This window comes from Zosterops lateralis, assembly GCF_965231275.1.
Source record: "Zosterops lateralis genome assembly, chromosome: 6".
Classification (NCBI taxonomy): domain Eukaryota; kingdom Metazoa; phylum Chordata; class Aves; order Passeriformes; family Zosteropidae; genus Zosterops; species Zosterops lateralis.
Window position 1 is genome coordinate 12105508 of NC_139761.1, and position 20377 is coordinate 12125884.

The 20377-nt window shown below is 36.5% G+C and overlaps 1 protein-coding gene across 7 annotated transcripts in view; it reads right to left on the reverse strand.

The window, feature by feature from the left end:
- Positions 1-1747: 1747 nt before the first annotated feature.
- EML1 (EMAP like 1) overlaps positions 1748-20377 on the reverse strand; it is a 120567-nt gene continuing 101937 nt past the window's right edge. For all 7 annotated transcript variants that reach the window (XM_083864524.1, XM_083864525.1, XM_083864523.1 and 4 more), the window contains 13 exons: positions 19532-19627; positions 18915-19049; positions 17400-17499; positions 15146-15300; positions 13787-13912; positions 13401-13532; positions 12032-12099; positions 10407-10495; positions 9816-9913; positions 9603-9690; positions 9301-9396; positions 4590-4720; positions 1748-4301 (listed from right to left, as the gene is read on the reverse strand). In XM_083864524.1, the coding sequence (XP_083720650.1) occupies positions 4176-4301; positions 4590-4720; positions 9301-9396; positions 9603-9690; positions 9816-9913; positions 10407-10495; positions 12032-12099; positions 13401-13532; positions 13787-13912; positions 15146-15300; positions 17400-17499; positions 18915-19049; positions 19532-19627 (1440 nt within the window). In that variant the 3' untranslated portion in view covers positions 1748-4175. The remainder of the gene's footprint in view (positions 4302-4589; positions 4721-9300; positions 9397-9602; positions 9691-9815; positions 9914-10406; positions 10496-12031; positions 12100-13400; positions 13533-13786; positions 13913-15145; positions 15301-17399; positions 17500-18914; positions 19050-19531; positions 19628-20377) is intronic.

Here is a 20377-nt window from a genome sequence, read left to right on the forward strand (position 1 = left end):
AAAAAGATTCCAGTTTAGGCTTTTCCCATAAGTCTGTTCTTTCCACTAGTAATTAAAGTGACATTTTCCTTGCCATCTGTAAGATTTTTTGAGGATGCAATTGAGTGATCTGTCAACAGCCCTATTTCCAGTAGAAAACAGAGCAAAAAGACTTCCTGCTTCCCTGAGCAGAACAAGAAGAAATTAAAATGCCAACCCTTGCAAAAATGGGGCTGTTTGCCCTTGCAAGCTCTTGTCACATGAATACTTTTGAAGGAAAATAATATCCTCTAATATTAAATCTTCTGAAGAATAAAAATCATCCAAATATTTCACATAGGAAATATGACCTTGAATTAACTAACCTCATATTAATTACAATAGTAAAAAATCCATTTTAACAAAATTGATTTGCTCCATAAGGATTTGTTTAAAATAATTTGAAATGTTTGAAATAATTTGAAATTAAAATAATTTGAAAGGGTTTTTTAATTCACCAGCATTGCAAAAGCTATTTTCTTTTACATTTATCTCCTTCTTTGCCCCCTTTTTTTTTAATATAGTGACTGTTTTTAGCATAGATTACCTGTTGGAAATTGTTAATACCTCTCAGGTTTCAACAACCTGTCAAAACCAAGCACTATCAGAAACATCTATGTAATAATCATCTTTTAGGAAATAATTAAAATAGCACACATAGGATTAAGTTGAAAAAGACTGTAGTTTTGATATTACACAAATATATATCCTTTCTGAGTAAAGTAAATATATGAAGACAGGCAGAAGAGGCAAAAAAAAAAATAATGAAAAGTCTCTACTTGGAAATGGGCGATGATCCTAAAAACCAGATTGAGTCTATGTTTATTTTGTAAGTGTGTAAAAGAGGGAGAGAGAAGTGTTTTGAAAGCATTTGTATTGTTTTCTGAATAATTTAAGACTTAAGAGAATTGATAGTATCAACTTTAGTAGCTAATCACTTTGAATACCCTAACAGAGAAGCATTACCTGAGTACATTCTTGTCATTTTGGACCATTATGACAGTCATACTGTTGGAGTGAGTATAGGATCCCAAATTCCCATTGCTAAATGCCACAGAACAGAGAAAAAGAAAATCCCTACCCTAAAAATATTTCCAAATCTAAGTATATGGTACAAATTACAGGCTGCCACAGACAAACAGAGACAATTGAGAAACGACAAGAAGAGTGCGGGTCCCCTCAGTGTCCCCACACAAGGAGGTGGCAGGGCAGGGAGAAAGGGCTAAAAACAGAGGCACTCACTGACATCCCAAAGCACAAGTCACAGAAGAAGTGTGAACAGAGAAACAATAAGAAACCAGGAACACAGCCCCAAAACTATCAGAGAGTAGCCAGGGCCACTGGCTTTATGAACAGGTAAGGGCAGCAGCATGTGCCAGTCATGGATGCAGTGCTGGAAGGTGAAGAGTAATGCCAGAAATGAAGGGAAAAAAAGCAAGAGAAGGGAACTGAAACCAAAGGAAGTTGAAGGGAAGTATCTGAATGCTTGGCAGACAGTAGCAATACACAAAAGACATGAAGAGACGAGTCTCTTCTTTGAGCAACCTGCTGCACCTGCTGCAGCCAGGATGAGGGGAGGGAATGGACAGAAGCAGAAGCCCAGGTGTGTCTTCAGCCATGGACTTTAGACCAGCCTTACGCTCCATGCTAGGGCAGGAAAAGAGAGCTACTGCAGACAGAGTGTCAGGTAAAGAATTCAGGTGTTTCTGAGAAAATAAAATACACAGACTTCAGGCATAACTCTTTCTTTATTTTATTTTGTTCTCTTTTCTTTTTAAAGTGAAAAAGAGGACACTCCTGAGAAAACAAATAAATGCAAGAACAAAGGAACAAGGATGGAAGGGAGGAGAGCTGAAGCTTAGCTATAACAATGACAAAATTGTGTAGAGTTTCCTGGATAAAGAAAGGAGAATCACTTTAACAGTCATCAAACGGATATTTGGCTTAAGACATTACCCACCATTTGCCAATTCCGCTAATACGTTTATCAGGTTTTCATAGAGGAACAAAGACACATTTAACAGCAAAAGTTAGAAACAGAGGAGCAGCAGAGGCACAGATGGGATGGGACTGTTGAAAAGCCCTTTGATCAGTAACCCTAGGGATGAACTTGCAGTATTCCTCATCTATTTCTTCTAAAGGATAACAGTTTAAAATGAAGAAAGGGATCACAAATGCTTTACTATATCCCAAGAGTAGCACCATGTGAGAAGGATGAAAAGGGAATGAGCCAAGCCAATTTGCAACTCTTGTTTTCTCTGCTGCAAGTAATGACAAATCACCTAAAGTTCCAAAAGCAGAAAACCTAAAAACACCCCATTTGCAAAAGCAAATAAAAAAAAATTAAAAACACAGAAATTGTCAGGAGCTCTTGTCATGAGCATAACTCTGAGCAGTGGAACAACATTCCACCAGCTGAATACTCAGAAACAGGAGATGTGTCCTGGGAGGCAGAACCGAGGCAGTTTGTAGGTGAGAGCATGTGGTGTATCCTTCCTTGCTGCAAAGCTGGAGTTTCACTCTCTAGGTATGCATTGTCACTATGTCCCCAAGGTCATGGGCACACATAAAGTTATGTGTCCCAAAATCTAGATTTTACTGCTGAATATTTTCAAATGCATCGCGAATTGAGAAATCACAAATGTGTGTTGTTAACTAAAAGCCTGTCTCTTTTGTATCATGCTTAAACAAAGACACCTTGCTAAACAGGAAGAATGCATTGAGAATTCACTTTAATACATGTTTATTGGTGTCCTGCACTTTCAGTGTAGGAGGTTGGAGATGTAATAAAAAAGTTTCAAAATTTATTGATTCAATTTCATTTAAATCACTCTAAACAACCAGTGCTTTAGAGTTCCGAGAATTAACATTTACTGTCTGTTACAAGCAAAATTTTAATATTACCTTTTTCAAGTCCACTTAGAACTCCTCTTTTAAAATTTTTCAGATACATTCGTCATAGTAAACAATACATTTCAATCTGTGTCACAATCAACATTGATAAGGCCTTCTTAACCATTTTATACCACCTCCACTGTTACTTCATTGCAAAACACAATCTTATTTCATACTATAAATACCCATCCATGCACAAAACACAGGGGCCAGAAGTTACACATTAATATTTCATGTAGGCTTCCAAGTCTTCCTTTACCCTCTGCAGGTTTATGGTACACTTAAAAAGATATCTTTAGACTTGGTCTACTTGGTCTTAAAATACAAATATACAATATCCATAAGCATAAAAAAGTAAAGCTAGATGGCCTTACCATTTGTTATGAACTGCTAAAATCTTATACATGTACAATATAGCATCATGCTGATTAATATACATATTAGTTAAATATATGAGCCAATAATGGGGATGTGGCCAAGCTTTATTGGTTCATTTTCAAAAAGAAATTTTTCATATACAAGTAAAAAGATTTTTAATCTTTTATTAAACTCGTATGCACTACCTGAACCACACAGGCATCTGTAAGCCCTGCTGAGAAATTCAGGTCAAACTGGGACAAAGCCTGCTGATTCACTGGAAAAGGAACACAACTCCTCATGGACGATGCCCACGGTGTGCTGTTCTCAAGAGAATTCAAATTTACCAGCATTCACATTTTCAGGTCTAGAACACTAATTTTTGCATCTTACATTGCAGTTTATACTTTTTGTATCTATTCATCAGCCTCCAGCAGAAACAGTTCAGTACCTTGACACTGTCATAGATTTTTCTAAATAAGTAGATATATAGTACAAAGTGTAGATAGTGAAACGAATAAGCACATATATACAGTCTTTGAAAGGCATTTTTGTGACCAGTTTAGCAGTGTTTATAGAAAACATTTAAGATAGTCACATTTTGCTGATACCACTGTATTGCAAACTGTCAAGCCACATTTCTTATAATAAACTTGTACTGCATTGTATATTGTACAACAGAGAACGATCAATCTTAAGGTGTGACACAATGAAAAAAAAATACTAGACTGAGTAAGGTAACCAGCACAGGGCTTAATTTTCCTGAGGTTTGTAAGAATTTTTTAAACAAAAATCACAGTGACCAGGCTAAACTGCAAACATACTGTTAAGTTTTAAATATACAGTTTATACATAAGTTCTGTGCATGGTCGACTCAACTGTGTATGTTCATGCTGATGTTTCCTTTAAATGACTCGCCACTGCATAATACTTGTGTCCTTTCCTCCTGTGGAGATGAGATGGGTGTCTTCACAGAGAAAATCTACATTAGTTACATGACTACTGTGTCCACCATACACATGGCTTGGAGCCTAGAAAACATTAGTGACAATAACAGCTGTCATAAAAGCATCTTGTTAAAACATTCATGCAATAATGAAACCAAGGCATCACATCATTTTCTCAGAGTATTTAAATATTAAATTAACTTTTAAATTGAAATGCTGTCTCAATCAACCTTAAATAAATTCATTAGAGGTACAAATACTCCCATTCTTTCTGTTTCGATTTGTTTAGGTTTGGGTTTTTTTGTTCATAGGAAGACAACATTTAATGCACTTTTGCAAACTACAAGAGTAAATTTTTGGGAAATATCTTACCCTAAACTGTGAGCATGGATATGAGAAGAGATGTACTTTGCCAAAGTCATCTCCTGTTGATAGCAGTTTTCTCCCATGGGATCGACAGACAGCGTTGATATCTGTACCATCTGAACCTTCAGGCCATACACCTGAAACACAGAGAGACTAATTAAAACCTTTTATAATGGAAATAGTGACAGCCTAAGTTTCTGTTAAAGTATTAATAAAGGATGAATTGTTTAAAGAGAAGAAAAACTTATAGAAATAACTGCATCTGAGTCAAAATGTGTATTGCCATACCAGCTAAAGTCCAGATCCTAATGGGTAATCAAGCACATAAAAAAATGCTTTATTCCCTCCAGTCAGCAAAGTGCTTTTCGCTCTGAGAAGACACATTCTGCTGAACTACAGTCATGTATCTGAGCCTGAAAGAATTTTCATATGGTTATGTGGAAAAGTAAAGTTACTGTTTTTATTTTTCCTTCTCCTTATGTATGAGTTAACACACTTTTTCATATTACATGGGTATGTTTTTTAGACCAGAGTATGATCTGAAAGAAATTTCTTCATATTACTAAAGTCTAAGAAAAAGACATTATATAGTTTAAATTATTATTTTTAATTAATAATAACCCTTGAAAAGGAACTGAACCTACTATAAGGTTTTTAATTGCTTTTGTTCTACTGTAATACTTCTCTTCTTTCCCCACATATTGTACTCTTTGCTATTCTTGCAGAAGTAGTGTCCTAAAATCAAACTGTAAGGTCAACAGTGCAGAGACCAAATCTGTGCACCACATCTTTAAAGCCTCTGAATATTTGCCTGTATAAATTAAAATTTTACTAAAATCCACCCAGTTATTGAACTTTCAGGATTTTGTAGGCAGTACTGCAGGCTCTTTTTGGTTATGATTTTCTAATTTAGATTTAATCTAATCCCTACTCAACATAAAGGGCACCAAGCTTTCAGAGACCACTGACATCTTGAGTTATACTGTGTGTTCTGCCATCATCACTTCGCAAAACCCCTGCCATGTCTTGGCTCTGTGATTTTCAATGTCTGTCCCTGTGCCCCTGCAGCCCTGCCCACCAGTGCATCCTCCTCCTCTGGTGCTGCTGCAGGTCAGAGTGAGAGAGTTGCTACTCTCCTAAGAACTCCTGAGGCACACTCCAGTTCCTCCTTCTTTGGGATACTTCTAAGGCCACAGCAGGCATTTGCCATGCACTGTGGGAACAGCTGTCCTTCAATCACTGGGATTCTTCCCAAATACAGCCTTTGGATCACTGCACAGCAATTCACCAAGAGGAAGTGAATCCATGTCTTTACAAGGAATTCCTTTACAAGGAATTACAAATTGCTGTGAATAAAATGCAAAGTCTGCTTTGTAGACTGCTCTTAACTTTCCTGATGTGTGTGGAAACACCATGTTGCTAGATCAGGGATAGTAAAAGAGGCCCAAAGAAATGGAAGCCGCAAAGAAATGTGATAATTGCTACTCATGGAATTATGAATATGCAGAACAAAGAGACACAGAAAAGCTTTTTAAAGTATTTTATTTGACAAGAAGGAGGCCATATGAATATCAAATGCTAGCTGAAAAGAGGCAGGAGTCTTCCCAAGAGGTCACTATGACAAGCTGGAAATAGCCCCTGAAGGAAATGGGTAAAGAAACAAGACTGGCATTTTGAAATGGGGAAAGGATAATAGCAGGGTTTTTCTTTGAATCTCTTGGTTCTTTCAAAATTCAGCCCAGTGCCTCACTATCAGTTTTTATGAATATGCAAATTAGATCCCCCTTTCTGAAAACGTAGTCCTTATTTTTTCCCATCCTCTGCAGATCTGTAAAAGAGGCCATTTCATTTCTCTCTTTTGAAGACTGATGCCATGTTATTTTTTCCTCCTCTTCTCCAAAATTCATTCATAACGTCTCTTCTCCCAGAACAATATTTAGATGGATAATTAATTATTCTTGCTAGTCAGCACATTATCTGTTGGTCCAATGTGCAAAAACCAGAAGCAGCCATTCCAGCTGTGACTGAAGCTGATACTGATAAACGGATGATTGTTTCACATTTTGCATGGTATCCTTGTCATTACACATCCCACTAATATATCTGCCTTTCCTACAACGGCATAATGCTCTTGACTCATGTTCAGTTTGTATGCAAGAGTAATCTAATCTTTCTGTGCAGATCTGCTGTCATCTGTTTTGCATTTGTACAACTGGGTTCTGCCATTCTAGTAGGGAGCCTCCTCTTAGACCCTATTGAATTCCTTCCTTTGTTCATAACACTCCTCTGTTTCTCAAGACAACTTCCTAATCCTGCAGCTTTGCACCACCTACAAACTTTACATGCTGATTTATCATGCATGCTATTAATAAATATATTCAAACAAACATAATATTCAATTTACAGTGTTCTAGTTAGTTTTGAACCCAACCAGTCTGAGCTCTGCTTTGCTTGCAATGTTGTCAGGCTTTGTACAGTATCTTAGATTTCTTCTGTTCCTGTCCTTTACCTCAAACAGTGCTTTTTTCAAAACTAGGCATGTGCTATGAACTGATACCTCACTTGTGTATCGAGCAGCACATGGCTCTTGAAAGACCTTATAGATCAGTAAGTGTTTTAAAGCCTTTGCTCCTTCACATTTATGTGTTTGTATCACCAAAACATCCTCCCTCAAGCACAGTTCTTTACATGCTATTGACTTTCAGATGAGTCATCTCTAAACACTTCCAGACTGACTAATCTGTTCCCATGCTCAAAGACAGGTGTTCAGTGGACCAGTGTTCATTTCCCCCCTGCACTGGTTACACTCATCTGCGGGTGCTAAGCATAGCTTGGGATTTTTATGTGGTTCTACTAGAGAGAGAAAATAGCCCTAGTTTCAGTCAGCCATAGCTACTGAAAAATCAATACACTAGAAGCCTGACATCTTGGATGCTGTAATTGCTGCTTTTGTGTCCAGCATGTGAAGACTGTTCTATCTGGCTGCTCTGAGGCCCCAAAGTACTGATGGACTTCTGATAAAAAAGAACTGGTTTACAACTCATAATCTATGTGCTTCTTCTAGCCACTCACTTTGCACTTTAGCCTCTCCATATGGGCTCTGAAGGTTTATATATGATCCTGCAGATATTGCATTCATTCTCCAGTTTTTCAGTACGTTGCCTGTTCTCTCTGAAGTGTTGAATAAGTACTAATGATCTCAAGTTGATATTAACCAGTTGTTTTTACAGATACAACAAGGTTCATCACACTCAAATACTTTGAAAATACCTGACTTATTTCAACTTTCCAAACTACTCCTTCCTTACTGAAAGCAGTAGGCATTAAGTGGGTTTGTCATCAAATTGTAGTAAGTCTTTTATTAAAGAAATATTTTAAAAAGCATTGGGTTTTGTAACACCAGCTTTAGCAGTGTCATCTCTCCTCCCCCCTCAGTAGATTATTTTGTCCCATGGTCTGCCTGAAAAAGCCGATTTGTTGCAAGGCATGGGGAGAATCCCTCTCAAGTGTGACATGCCTCTCTTCTCTGACTTTCTTTAAAAAGCAGCCCCAGATTCTAATAGCACTGTATTTTGCAGGAATCTGAATTAAAAAGTAAGGAACCCTCACACAAAGTATTTAGTATCTCAGAGTGTCTGAACTTGTGATGGTAAATGCAAAGACTTTGTAGGTCTCTAACTGTATGTAGGGTGTACTCAAACCCCAGAAATATTTTAATAGTTCCATAAGGGCCTCTATCCCTTAAATAAAAAATACATTATGTCAACATGCAGCCAATCTTCCAGGATTTCCTGCTTTTACTAAATCCGTATGCTGTGATATCCAAATGATATCCAAGCACTGCTTGTCAGCTAAATGACAGAAAATCTGAACATGTTTTCCCAGCATACTGCTACTGCCATAGCATCTTCAGGCATTGAAAACATGCCCTTTCTGGCTGCCTGCAAACACATCACTGCAATCTATTCTACTTGAAACAGGTGCAAATATTCCTTGTTTACACTTATGTTAAACCAGACTCTTCTCTGAACTTCTACCATGGCTTCCTATTACCTCTTGAGGACTCAAGAACTTGAAGCTTCTCATAGTCAGTGTTTGTAACCATCTGTCCAGTTCTGCCCACATTGTAGAATGAGAAAAAAGCTTCAGACTACACTGGGGAAAGTGGATCCTTCAAAACTGGCAAAAAAGAAGTCTCACAGAAACAAACCATTGGATTTTTTGTTAGATTTTTCTTTTTTAATTTCTTTCACTCAATTTAATTGCTACAGACTGTATCACAATACATGATAAATTCTTAATGAGGGAGACTATCATTGATTTTGTGTTTGCACAGTAACCAGAGCAAATGAAACCAGTGCTGGTAAGGGGATTCAACCCAGTAACTGCCTAAATACATGACAATTTCACAGAACTGGTACTTTAAATTTAAAATGATGAGAAGCTGCTCTACTGTGACAGAAAGGGCAGTGTGTGGTTTTTTCCTTATCTGCCACTTATGTTGTAATATGATATTTGTACTTGAAGCTAGCAGGAATATTAAATCAGAGTCTTTTTGGATTGAAATAAGAAGACAGATTGTAATAAAAATGGCATAACAGAAGTTCTGTATTTTTCCCTGAATTATGAATAGTCATGTTTCATAAGCAAAAGTTGGCATTCCATGTGTTTGTTAATAAGAAGAATGGTAAGAGCTTGTAAGAGGAAATATGCTTACCAAAAACATGGAATCCTAAAGTACAGGTGTAAGTGGCCCATTCTATATCCCTAGTTGTTTCCACACTCACAACTTGTTTACAAGCAGAGGGGATCCCTACAAAAGAAAAAAAAAAAAAACCATAAACCACATAAAACCCACATAACAACAATTTTATTCTCAAATTGTATAGATTTCTGATTACACCAGATGAATTAAAACATATGGTTGATCTTGGCAGTTATATGGTCTCATTTAAATTTTAAATCTGTCTTAGATTGCCTGAACTTTGCAAAAAAGGACTAAATTAAATTCTTACTCACAGTATAAGATTTCATAGTCTCCTGAATTAGACACAAGATATTGTGAATTAACAGACCAATCCAGATGAGTAATGAAGCTGGAATGACCCTACAATGAGAAAAAGTATTGTATTAACTGCACATTAACAGTGTACCACAATGTGACAGTACTAACAGTGCTACAAAATACACTTCGGGTATTGATACTGAACTAGGAGAAAAAAGGTTACTTACTGAACATTTGCCAATTCTAGTGTACTTTCTTCCATTTTCACTTACACCATATATATAAATACAGTTGTCATGGGAACCTATTGCCAAGAAGTTTCCATCTATAAACACAAAAGTGAAACTGCAATTATTTCTGTAAGAAAGAACTTAGGCTAATTTTGAAACGTTTGTATGTCACAAACAAGAGGAACTGTTCTTAAAGGCCTTGATAATGAAAAATTAATAAATGAAAAATTATATTTTTAATTTTTCAGTTGCATATTGATGTATCTATCAAGACTACAAACCAGAAAATTTATACTAACAAGTATTACTGTTAACAACACATAGCACTTCTGGAAGTAGCTATAGTCCATTTAGGGTAACCTAATTGCAACAACCTGCAGAGTTAAATCTTTTTCTCTTCTTCACAGTGAAACCATATTGAATATGTTGGGGAGGGAGGGAAAACAAAACCAGCCATAAAGTCCTGCCAATGTTTCACGTTTCACTTATTTTCAACTTCAGTATGGCAAACATGAAAACAAACCAACCCTTAGTTTAATAAAACAATTCAACGCCTTTGTTTTGCCCAGTAAATAAATGCTCTCAAACCTGGTGAGTAACGCATTACAGACAGCTGTTCGTTTCCATCTGTGTGTACAGTGACCAAGTCTTTTGTTTCTGTGTCAAACACAAACCACCTGTTGTAAACACAGAAAGAGGCCAATAAATCACTCCATAAGGAATTTAAATCTACTGTAATCTTGACCAACTTTTCCTCTGTCAAAATAGCATAAGTCTTATACCAAGAAGAGAAAACCAGCAACTGCTACTCAGTTTGGTCTATTTTTACTTTAACACAAGGATAGTTTCTTTCACATCTTTTTTAATCATAAAAATGTTTGGGCATTGACCCCAATATTGTTCTTCAGATTTCAGTGTGTTTTAATATGTCATGCATATAAGCATTGCTTGTTATGTCCCTTCTCCTTTAAAGACCTTCCTCTATGCTATGCTGATGTTCAAATTGATGCCTGCATTAAATCCTAGAGCAAGGGAAAACACAAACAAGCATCAGGATCATTCTCTTCCGATAAAAGAGATGAATTTATTTATTTTAAAGTTAATTAATTATTTTTTTTTTTAAGTTTAATTTAATTAATTATTTTTAATGAACCAAAAATTAGGTTGTGGAAACATGTAGAAAGGACAAAGATAAAATTTGCAATTCAATAATTGCATCAGATTACTAAAGACAAAGAGAAGATTCTTCTCAAAGCTTCTCCTTTTATTTTACTTAATTTAGTAAATAAAGTACATTCAGTAACAAAATCAAGTCCTTTAATTAGGGCTTATATAAAATCTGAAATAAGCTTGCTTCATAACCTACAAGCTTCCTATATGTCCTCAGTGAACTGGAACTGTTCTCAGTCCTAACAGCCAAGTCTGCCCTCAAGTGACATTAAAGGAGAAGGAGAAGTCAGGCAAAGGCAGTCCCTCCTATGAGAGACAACCACAGATAAACCCAGCAGCTGCCACTGATGTCACCAAGGGCTCAACCTGCTGTCTAAAATACTCTCCTGCATCTCAGTTTCCTCTGCCTTGTTTATCCCTCACACTCTTCATACAGAACAGGTCTCTTAATGTGCATTTTTACACTATGTCTAGCACAATGGAACATCCGCTAGTTTTTTTAAAGCCTCTGGCTGTCGCTGCATTAGGGATCATGAACCACTTGCTACATTTTCCAACACACAAAATTTTTCTCTGTGATTTTCTCCATGCAGCCCTAAAGGCCTTGGAGGAAATCTCTCTCCACATCTGCAGAGTTAACCCACTCTATCAGACTCCTCCTTTAGCCTCTCCTTTTTCCCAGTGGACACAAAGATTTAACATAAAGTCACTGGTATGGTGACAGTACTTCCCATCCCTGGTCTCACAGCTAACCTTCCTCCCCTCTCTAAATGTCCTCCTCCCACTGATCTTACACTGTGTCTCTCCCAGGGCAGAAACCATCTCTCTGTTTGTGCAACTCTCAGGAAACACAGGGTGCTGGCCCAAACCTAAGGTTTCTAGGCACTAAGGCAATACAAATAAATTTCACTGTGACACTGAACTGAAGTCCGTAGGGAATGAAGATGTGTCATTGCATACATCTGCAAAGCCAGAACATGAACTTGGTGAGCTGGAAAAATCAGTGTTTGTTGGTGCCCAAGGGGTAGCTCTGCACTTCTTACCTTCCAGTCAGCGTCCCTACTGCAACAACAGATGCTGAAGGATGAAAACCTGAAGACTGTGCTGGATCCTGAAATGTTTCAGAAAGAAGCAGACTTTTTTACCAGCCCAAGTTATCAAGTTATAACAAAAATACAATTCAATTATCTGCCTCTGGAACATGGTTAAACTATCTTGTTGATTTTTAGGGGTTGTTTTTTTTCTTTCAAAATAAACTTGAGGGGTAAAAAAGCATTTTTAACTGAATGAAATATTATCCAATTAACTTCTTTTCCCTCTATACAAGGCCACTGCTTTCTTTTCTGTACTATCTAGAAAAAAATTGGCAAGTGATTTCATAACAACAATATTGGCAATGGCAGCTTCTCAACAAGTCACAAAGAAGTAAGATAAAATTTACTTCTTAAACCAGAGCTCACCTTAGAATTAAGCACCAAAGCCGCAGTTTACCTACAGTCTGAAGGACAACCAAGTCCCTTATTCAACAAAGGTATGTGACACTTTGCAGGAGGAGTAAAGCCTAACTCCTACACACACCAATACCTTTTCCAAGAACCTGCCAAGCTGCAGCTCAGTGGGAGATTAAGGGCATGAAGTGGGTTTTTTATTTGGATGTGCAATTTTAAAACATTTTACTTGTTAAAATTCCAGCGTTTTTCTTGCAATTTCAACATATATCTAAAAAAAAGGTAAGCATTTTCTTTCTAATACTTGTCCAGTTACAAAGAACTTTTCAGGCTATAGCAGAAAATACCAGTATAGCTTTTTTTCCCCCTCATACCATTATAACAAAATTTTAAAATGTAAGCAAAAATCCCAGTGCAGTGATCCATCTCATGGAAATGCTTGTGTCCTTAATTATCTGTATTTTAAAACAGTACCACATTGTAGCTGTTTCAGTAAACCTGTTGATATTTTCAGTAATTGATAATTATTAGCCCTAGAGGCTAGGTGGAAAGGATATTATCATTAATTATAAGCAAGTGACTAATTTAAAAGGATTACCAACTCTAAAGAAACTTTCAGAGAATTGCTGAGATCCAGGATTTCTGAATCTGCACAGCTTCAAAACCAGTGCAGCATTCCAGAAAGGAAAATTTCCTAGTTTTTTTAAAGTATGATTTCATAGCAAATGCTGATATTTAATTGAATAAACTAGAGGTTCAAACAGTGCATTTAATCTAACTTGTACTCAGAATAGCTACATTAAAAAGCTTTTACATTGATCTCTATGACAAAAATAGGTTAACATGAAATGATTTTTGCCCCTCAAGTTATTATTTTAAGGTATTTTTAAACAATAATCTTAAGAAAAAACAAAATGACTAGAGAATTTCTGTAACAGAAAAGCTGTATTTAATAGATTTATACCTCTATAATCTTGTCCCAGATAGGATGGTGAGTGGTTGCATCCCAGAGTGTAATGTGTTTGTCATGTCCACACGTGAAGAACTGAGGCTTAGAGGAATGGACTGCAAGTCCCCAGAGCTCATCAGTGTGACCCTAAGCAAGCAGAGATGTTGTTAGACAAGAAGGACAGTCCATATGTATAAACAGTATTAAAATGACCAAACTATATATTAAAACATTCCAAAAATATGTTAGCTCTAGATACATACATATTTATAATGATTCTTATTGCCAAAAGTATTGTAATAATAAATCAAATAGATGCATATTTATGAAAATTAACTTGAAGCAGGATATTTGCTGCTCTTACACAGTTTAAAGTGTTCCTGTAAGGAAACCCAGCTTACCTGGGTAATTGGGAAAAAGTCTCCTGACAGTGTGCCCTGTAGGACGAAGTTTCTGGTGGTTCCTATTAATACAACGTCCCCTTTTCCCTCTGCTACTGTTCTTATTGGACCAAACTGCTCTGGTATCTGTGGTTGTAACAGACAAAAGGATAGATTAGTCAGGCAATTTGTTAGGTATTGCAGTTTTAAAGACTAGTAAAGGCCTAGTAAATGTGTTTTAATATTGCACAGTGAAGAAATGAAACAAATTAATACATGCGCCTGTCTTGCAAAATTTTATAAAAACTTGCATCAGCTCAGTAACTTCCATAACACTGCAAGACAAGACATTCTTATCTATAGAATACTCAGATAAACCAAGTATTGCAAGAAACACAAAAAGTTCCTTCATGCTGTGTTAATTCAATAGTATTTAATTGCAGCTGTGATACCAGACTAAGCATTTCTACTCAGAGCATTTTCTTGCAATGAATGTTTCTTTAACTGCAGCCTAGGGTTCTGAAAGAGCCAGTGCAAATCTCTAAAATAAAGTTCAAGGGAAGATGTAAAATTAAAAGGAATACCAGAATATAAACAAATAAGAGATACCACAGTTAGAAACAGCACAACAAGCACGTCCCTTGTGCTGTGTTAAAAGCTGAATTACAAAAGCAGACATGCCATTCCAGTTGCATATAAATTTGCAACATTAAATATTACTATATAGTATTATTATTTATTTTTATATAATAGAGTTGAAGCCCCTCCTCAAACTTTTCTGTTGATTCTTCTCTTACATTCAGTGTGTAAACAGCCAAAGTAGTTCTGTCCAAACAAATTCTGCTTTAATCTTTTAAGTTCCTGCATAGCAGCTGGAGTAATTTTCAAATTTTGTTTAAATTACATTTAAACAACAAAAACATCAACCAAGAAATTAATGAAAACCTTTAAGTATTAAAACCCTCAAAAAATCGTCACATCATTTTGGGAAAGAGGAAAGTACAAAACTCTGAAGTTAAACATTACCTCACATTATTAAATGCAAAGAAAGGAGGAAATAATACAGGAAGATATGAACAAAAGACTTGTTTTCCAGTTACCATAGAACTTAGAAAAGAAATTTTGTGTTAATGAATAGGGAATCCCAAGAATGACCTGAGGACTGAAAACTTGAGGTGTCCTGTGCATGGCCAGGAGTTGGACTCGCTGATCCTGATGGGATCCTTCCAACTCAGCATATGAAAATGTTGTATTTTACCATTGATTTGCTTTCCCATAGAACACATATCCATAAGAAAAATCATTTATTAAAAACACTTCTCAGAGGACAAGAGAATTTCATTTTAAGTAGCAGAGTAATTTTAAGATAGGCAATATCACCTCAGTTTTGTGAATTTTTTGGTAGTTTCCATTCCAAGATATCAGCTTTCGGTCTTTCCCACCTCCTGATACCAACGTGCCATCTCGCAGCATACACAGTGCAAAGATTCCACCCTCGTGTGCACCTTGAACTGCATGGCTTATTCTGTTGGTACCTGAATAGAAGAAAAAAGGCATTACTACTGAAATACTCAGCTTAATGGCTCCTTTCCCCCTGTTTTCTTTTTTCTCCATTTCTCTATTATCTCTCAAGGATTGCATTTAAACAATTATAACAGTGGGCTTGGGGTGCTGGACCAAAACACACAGACCCACTGAAGAGGTAGAATTAGTACATCTTACTATATATATTCCCCTCATCTCAAAAATGAAAAGTCTAGGTCAAGGACAAAGTAAAATAAGTTCAATTAAAACTTTCAAGGGGGTTTAAAATAATTTGAATCACTTTTGACCTGCAGTAGCACTACACACCTTATCAGCAAAAAACCCATAACCCAGTCACTTTCATCCTCCAAAGACACTCTACAGGCACCAGATCCTGAACTTGTACCAAAATCTGACACAGTTAGAGGTCCTTGTATATCTGGCAGAATGTGTTGATCATTCTCCAGAGGAGCCTGTACTTCTTCATTGATGAACTTGGCTTGTTCGAGTAGCTTCTTAGACTCAACACCATCAAAATCAACTACATTAGATTAAGTATCTCTAGTTTGGTGAATCATTAATATATATGAGGTACAAATAAATGATTACTAGTGATTCTATTACTGAAATGTCCACCTTGCATCAAAGCTAGGCTAACTTGATGTTTAGCACAAGTGAGGGGCTGATGCAAGTTAGGAAAAAACAATTGCCTTTTCCTTCATCCACATCTATGGATATAATGTGTCAGGCACAACTGATTTCTATTAAGAGAAGTTTTTGCTAAGGGTACTCTGACCTGGAGGAAGCAGCCCTCTCTTGCACATAGAGCTCTGAGTCAAAAGTAGTGAAGACATAGAAAGTACACTGTACTGAGATAGAAAAACAAGAAAAACATTTTTGTCCAACCCTAAAGCGCTGGGAGAAGTTGAGATCTTGAGCACACCGAGAATTCCCTTTTATTTCTGGGAAAAAGGGCAGAAGAAGTGCTTGCAGTCAAGGTAGAAATTAGTCTTACTAGAATGGTGGCAAACTGGCCCCTGAGCAGTGCACTGCCCCTGTCTCCCTTGTCTGCTGACAGCCCAAAACAACAATGAAGAACAGGGACATGGGACTGTGCAATTTCTAAAGTCAGTTTAGAAGGAAGTGTTGAAGTGCCCTGCTTTAAATTACCACAGGAAAAAAGGAAATGGAAATAAATGAGAAGCCAAGTTACTAGCACCACATCCACCCCCGTCTTCAGCAGTGTAGTGGCCAAGGAGATAATTAGCTGACAGTCCTTGGCTGAAAAAGAAATCTACAAAAACAGCTCAGTAAGGCTCAACTGTATAACTGATTCACTGTATTGTTTTCAGGGTCTTATCCCTTTGAGCAGTATCTTGGGAGAAAGCACTGAGTAAATAGGAAAAAGCTGTCATCCATATCCCTTCTTCCTTTACTAATAAGGCCTCCTTTAAGGGATTCTCTTTATTCCTATGCATGGCATCTCAGGAACTAAGTAAACGTTTAGGATGTTGCTGCTGTTTGCCCTCTGGCAGGCATTGCCTTCTGCTGCCTTAAAAAAGGTCTCTTCTTACTAGAAAATGCTTTTTAAAAAGTTCTTCCTATCCATCTGTTCTTCGGAAATAAAGCCGAGGAATTCAATTAGATCTGAATACATTTTAGCTTGACTGCCTAGGAAAACAAATACTGCTATTTGTTATCTTTTAAAAAGTGTGTGTCAATAGGCATAATTTCTGCAAACAGTAGAGAGGGACAGGATAGGAGACTGGAGATCATCAATTGCATTAACAATATTTCTTTCTATACAGTGATTAAAGAAAGAACTTTTCTTGGCATCTCACATCAGTAAAAGGCCCACATGCTGGCATAGCTCTGGGATTTGGTATTTGACAATAGGGAACACATTCAGTAGAATTTTGTGCTCTAGCAGTTAGGTACAGATATATTCTCTAGCTTCTTCTAGAAAAGAATCCAGGCACAATCTGCTGGATTGGTCTTGGGAAAGAGCTCAAGATAAAACAAAATTTATTCTTGAAATGAAGCTCTACACTCAAGTCTACAGTCACAGTCTAATATTAAACTGGAAGTTAACAGTGAAATTTTATCTTACCTTTCCCCCAAACCAAAATGTTTCCACTTGAGTCTCCTGTAATAGTATCACCATTTTCAGAAAAGGTCACACACAGGACAAACTTTGGCTTCTCTTGTTTCTGCATGGTTATGAAAAATATATACTCACAGCAACACACAACCCATGGATTTTAACTTATGCATTTAGTTAATTTAGCTTAGTCTTATACAGCTCTATTATTACTTAAATATCTACATGAGTTAAGCACATTCCTACAGTCTAAACAGAATAATCAGTGCAAGGGCAAAAGATGCATCGGCTGAGGTTTGGGGCCAAATCCTGCACCCTTTAATTGCAAGCTGGGGACAGAGTGAGTGAGAAGGCCTGGCAACATGTAACACATGGCCAGGGATGCTCTGAGATAAATCAAATCCCCCAACTACTGCAGAGTAAGTAGTTGAGTATTTAGAAATGGCCAAAATTTCAAAGAAGCTTTATTATTATAATTCTTAACTCCAAAGTTTCTATGAGGAAAAAAAAATATTAGAGGGTTTGGCCATAGTGTAAGAATTAAGGAATCATCTCTGGAAAGAAGCCCAAGTTTCAGTAATGAAACCCCTGCATTTAAGACATTGACAGCAACAAAACAATTAAATGTGCAAGGGAACAAAAACATCACTGGCAGCTTCTAAGGACATTATATATTCCTTGCTGACAACCCATGTGTATGACCTCTTTCTCTCCAAACTAAGAGCTGTTCTATACTAGGGCCATCACACTTCTCCATCTCTAACCATCATCAGGACCAACCGGAGCCAGAATAGAGAGAAAAAACCACTAAAAATGCACAAAAAATAAAATGTAACAAAATTTAAATGCATTCTCTCAGCATCTCCTCCTGATTTCACACAAAGTATATTAACTGACATTGTAAATAGTTGTTCTGACTATCCCTGGGAGCCACGACTCCACAAGCAGTTAACTACCAGTCACTGCAGTTATCTGCAGTCATTGCAAACATCCCTCAGTTGTGAATGCAAGTGCTGTACAGCTTAGTCTATATTCAAGAACAAACCAAAACCTTGAAATGAAAATGATATTTACCAAATAGTGTCCAGCTCAATCTGTATTCAAATGACATATGTGCATGTGTCTGAGCAGAACACAGGAAAAGGGAAGAAATTTCATACAAATGTATTTTTATGGGGTCTTTCCTCTCACAAAATAAAAATCTCCTCCATCACACTCTTCTTTTTCTTTTCTGTTTTTTTTTTTTTTTTTATTTTGCACAGGTTGGGGATGGGGGTATGTAGCAAAAAGAATATGGGAAAAAGAATACAAGGAACAATGGGTAATTTCATTTAAAAATTTCAATGTGGAAATTTTACCACGGAAAAGTTCTCTGTGGCATACCATGAATGCCACCTGAGCTTCTGCAACATTTCAAGTTTAATAATGATCACTTGTTTTGATTTACTCAAATCTTATTAAACCTTACTTCAGTATGACCGTATCATTGCTATAACATAAAATTAGAGAAATGTTTTATTTTACCTCAAATAATCCTTGCTTTTTAATAAGGGAATTTCCTTCTAGTGTCCAAAAATAAAGGTGTGATTTTCCACAAGTAACTATTATATTTGTATCAGTAGGGTGAAAATCTGCAGCAAATACAGCCTCATTAGAGCACTTGGAAGGAAAAAGAAAAACATTGTATCAAAATCTAAAATGCAAAGGCAAGAAAACAATATTACATGGTTCTCTAGTTAGGTAAACTGATACTTATGATATAAGAGAAATCCTGAGTTATTAATTTACTAATATAGACTGGAATACTTTGTAACCAAAGGATTATCCTTAAAAATCATGTCAGATATTGAGAATTTCTATGCAAAAGATTAGTTTAGAACATTTTTCCTGTGCATGCTCCTATCGTTGCTGCCTAGAATTTTCTAATCAATTCTAGAATGACAACAGCAGCAACACTTAAAAAATCCAAAACTATTGGGAAAATCTCAACAGAGAGAAAATATTCCCTTTCTTCATGTTCCTTGCCTTTTATACAGTGAAAGTTTTAAAAAGGCACAAAAAGTTAAATACAGAAAGACATTTTATTACAAGAAACCAGATCTACATACAAGCAAGTAGTACAAAATATCTTATTGCAACACCTTGACATCTGCCAGCTTTTCTTCTTTCTGCCAATCCCACACTGAAAGCACATGGTCATTGGAGTCATCCACAGAGCACAGGCTACTTCCTCCATTCTGAGGCAAAACATGGGAAATATTAAAGCACCACCCAAACAACATGAGGAACATACAAATACACACTCAAAATAATTAAATACTTATGTGTAAGTCGAGATATTTACACATATTTACACTTTAACTGTTGTAGTTAGATTTCCATAAAATATAATAATTGATAGGGTCATTGAAAAAAAGACGGCTGAAAAGTGACCTAGAAGAGGAACTCTTGTAAACTTCAGACAAGTGTCAGGAATGTGGTAGGTATCTCTTTGCAAATATTCAGTAGTGGAAATTCCAAAGGCAAACAACATGTCATTATCTGTTTTACTAAGAAAGCTTTTCCTGATAACTATACTGGATTTCTTTCTTTGCAATTTAAACCAATTATTTCTTCTCAGATGTCTGTTAATACAGGAAACAATTTTATTCTTCATATTGGTATAGTGGATAAAAATCAGAGAACATAGTAAGGAATTAGAAAACAACTTATTCCCGACGGGCATCTTTTTATAGCTACGATGTTTATCACTCTTTCTAATCTTAATTACCCTAATTCCTTCATTCTTTCTTCATGCATCATATTTCCTAGACCTTCTCCTGTTGGTACCATTTTTCTGGTATGTCTTTTTACATAAGAGGTTGATTGGTTGTTATCCTGATGATTCAGGCCCGCAATACACGTCAGACTCAACTACAAAAACATCTGTGCCAAAGCATCCCACGAGGTGGGGCAGAGGCAGGACATGAAGAGAGGACTGTCTAAAG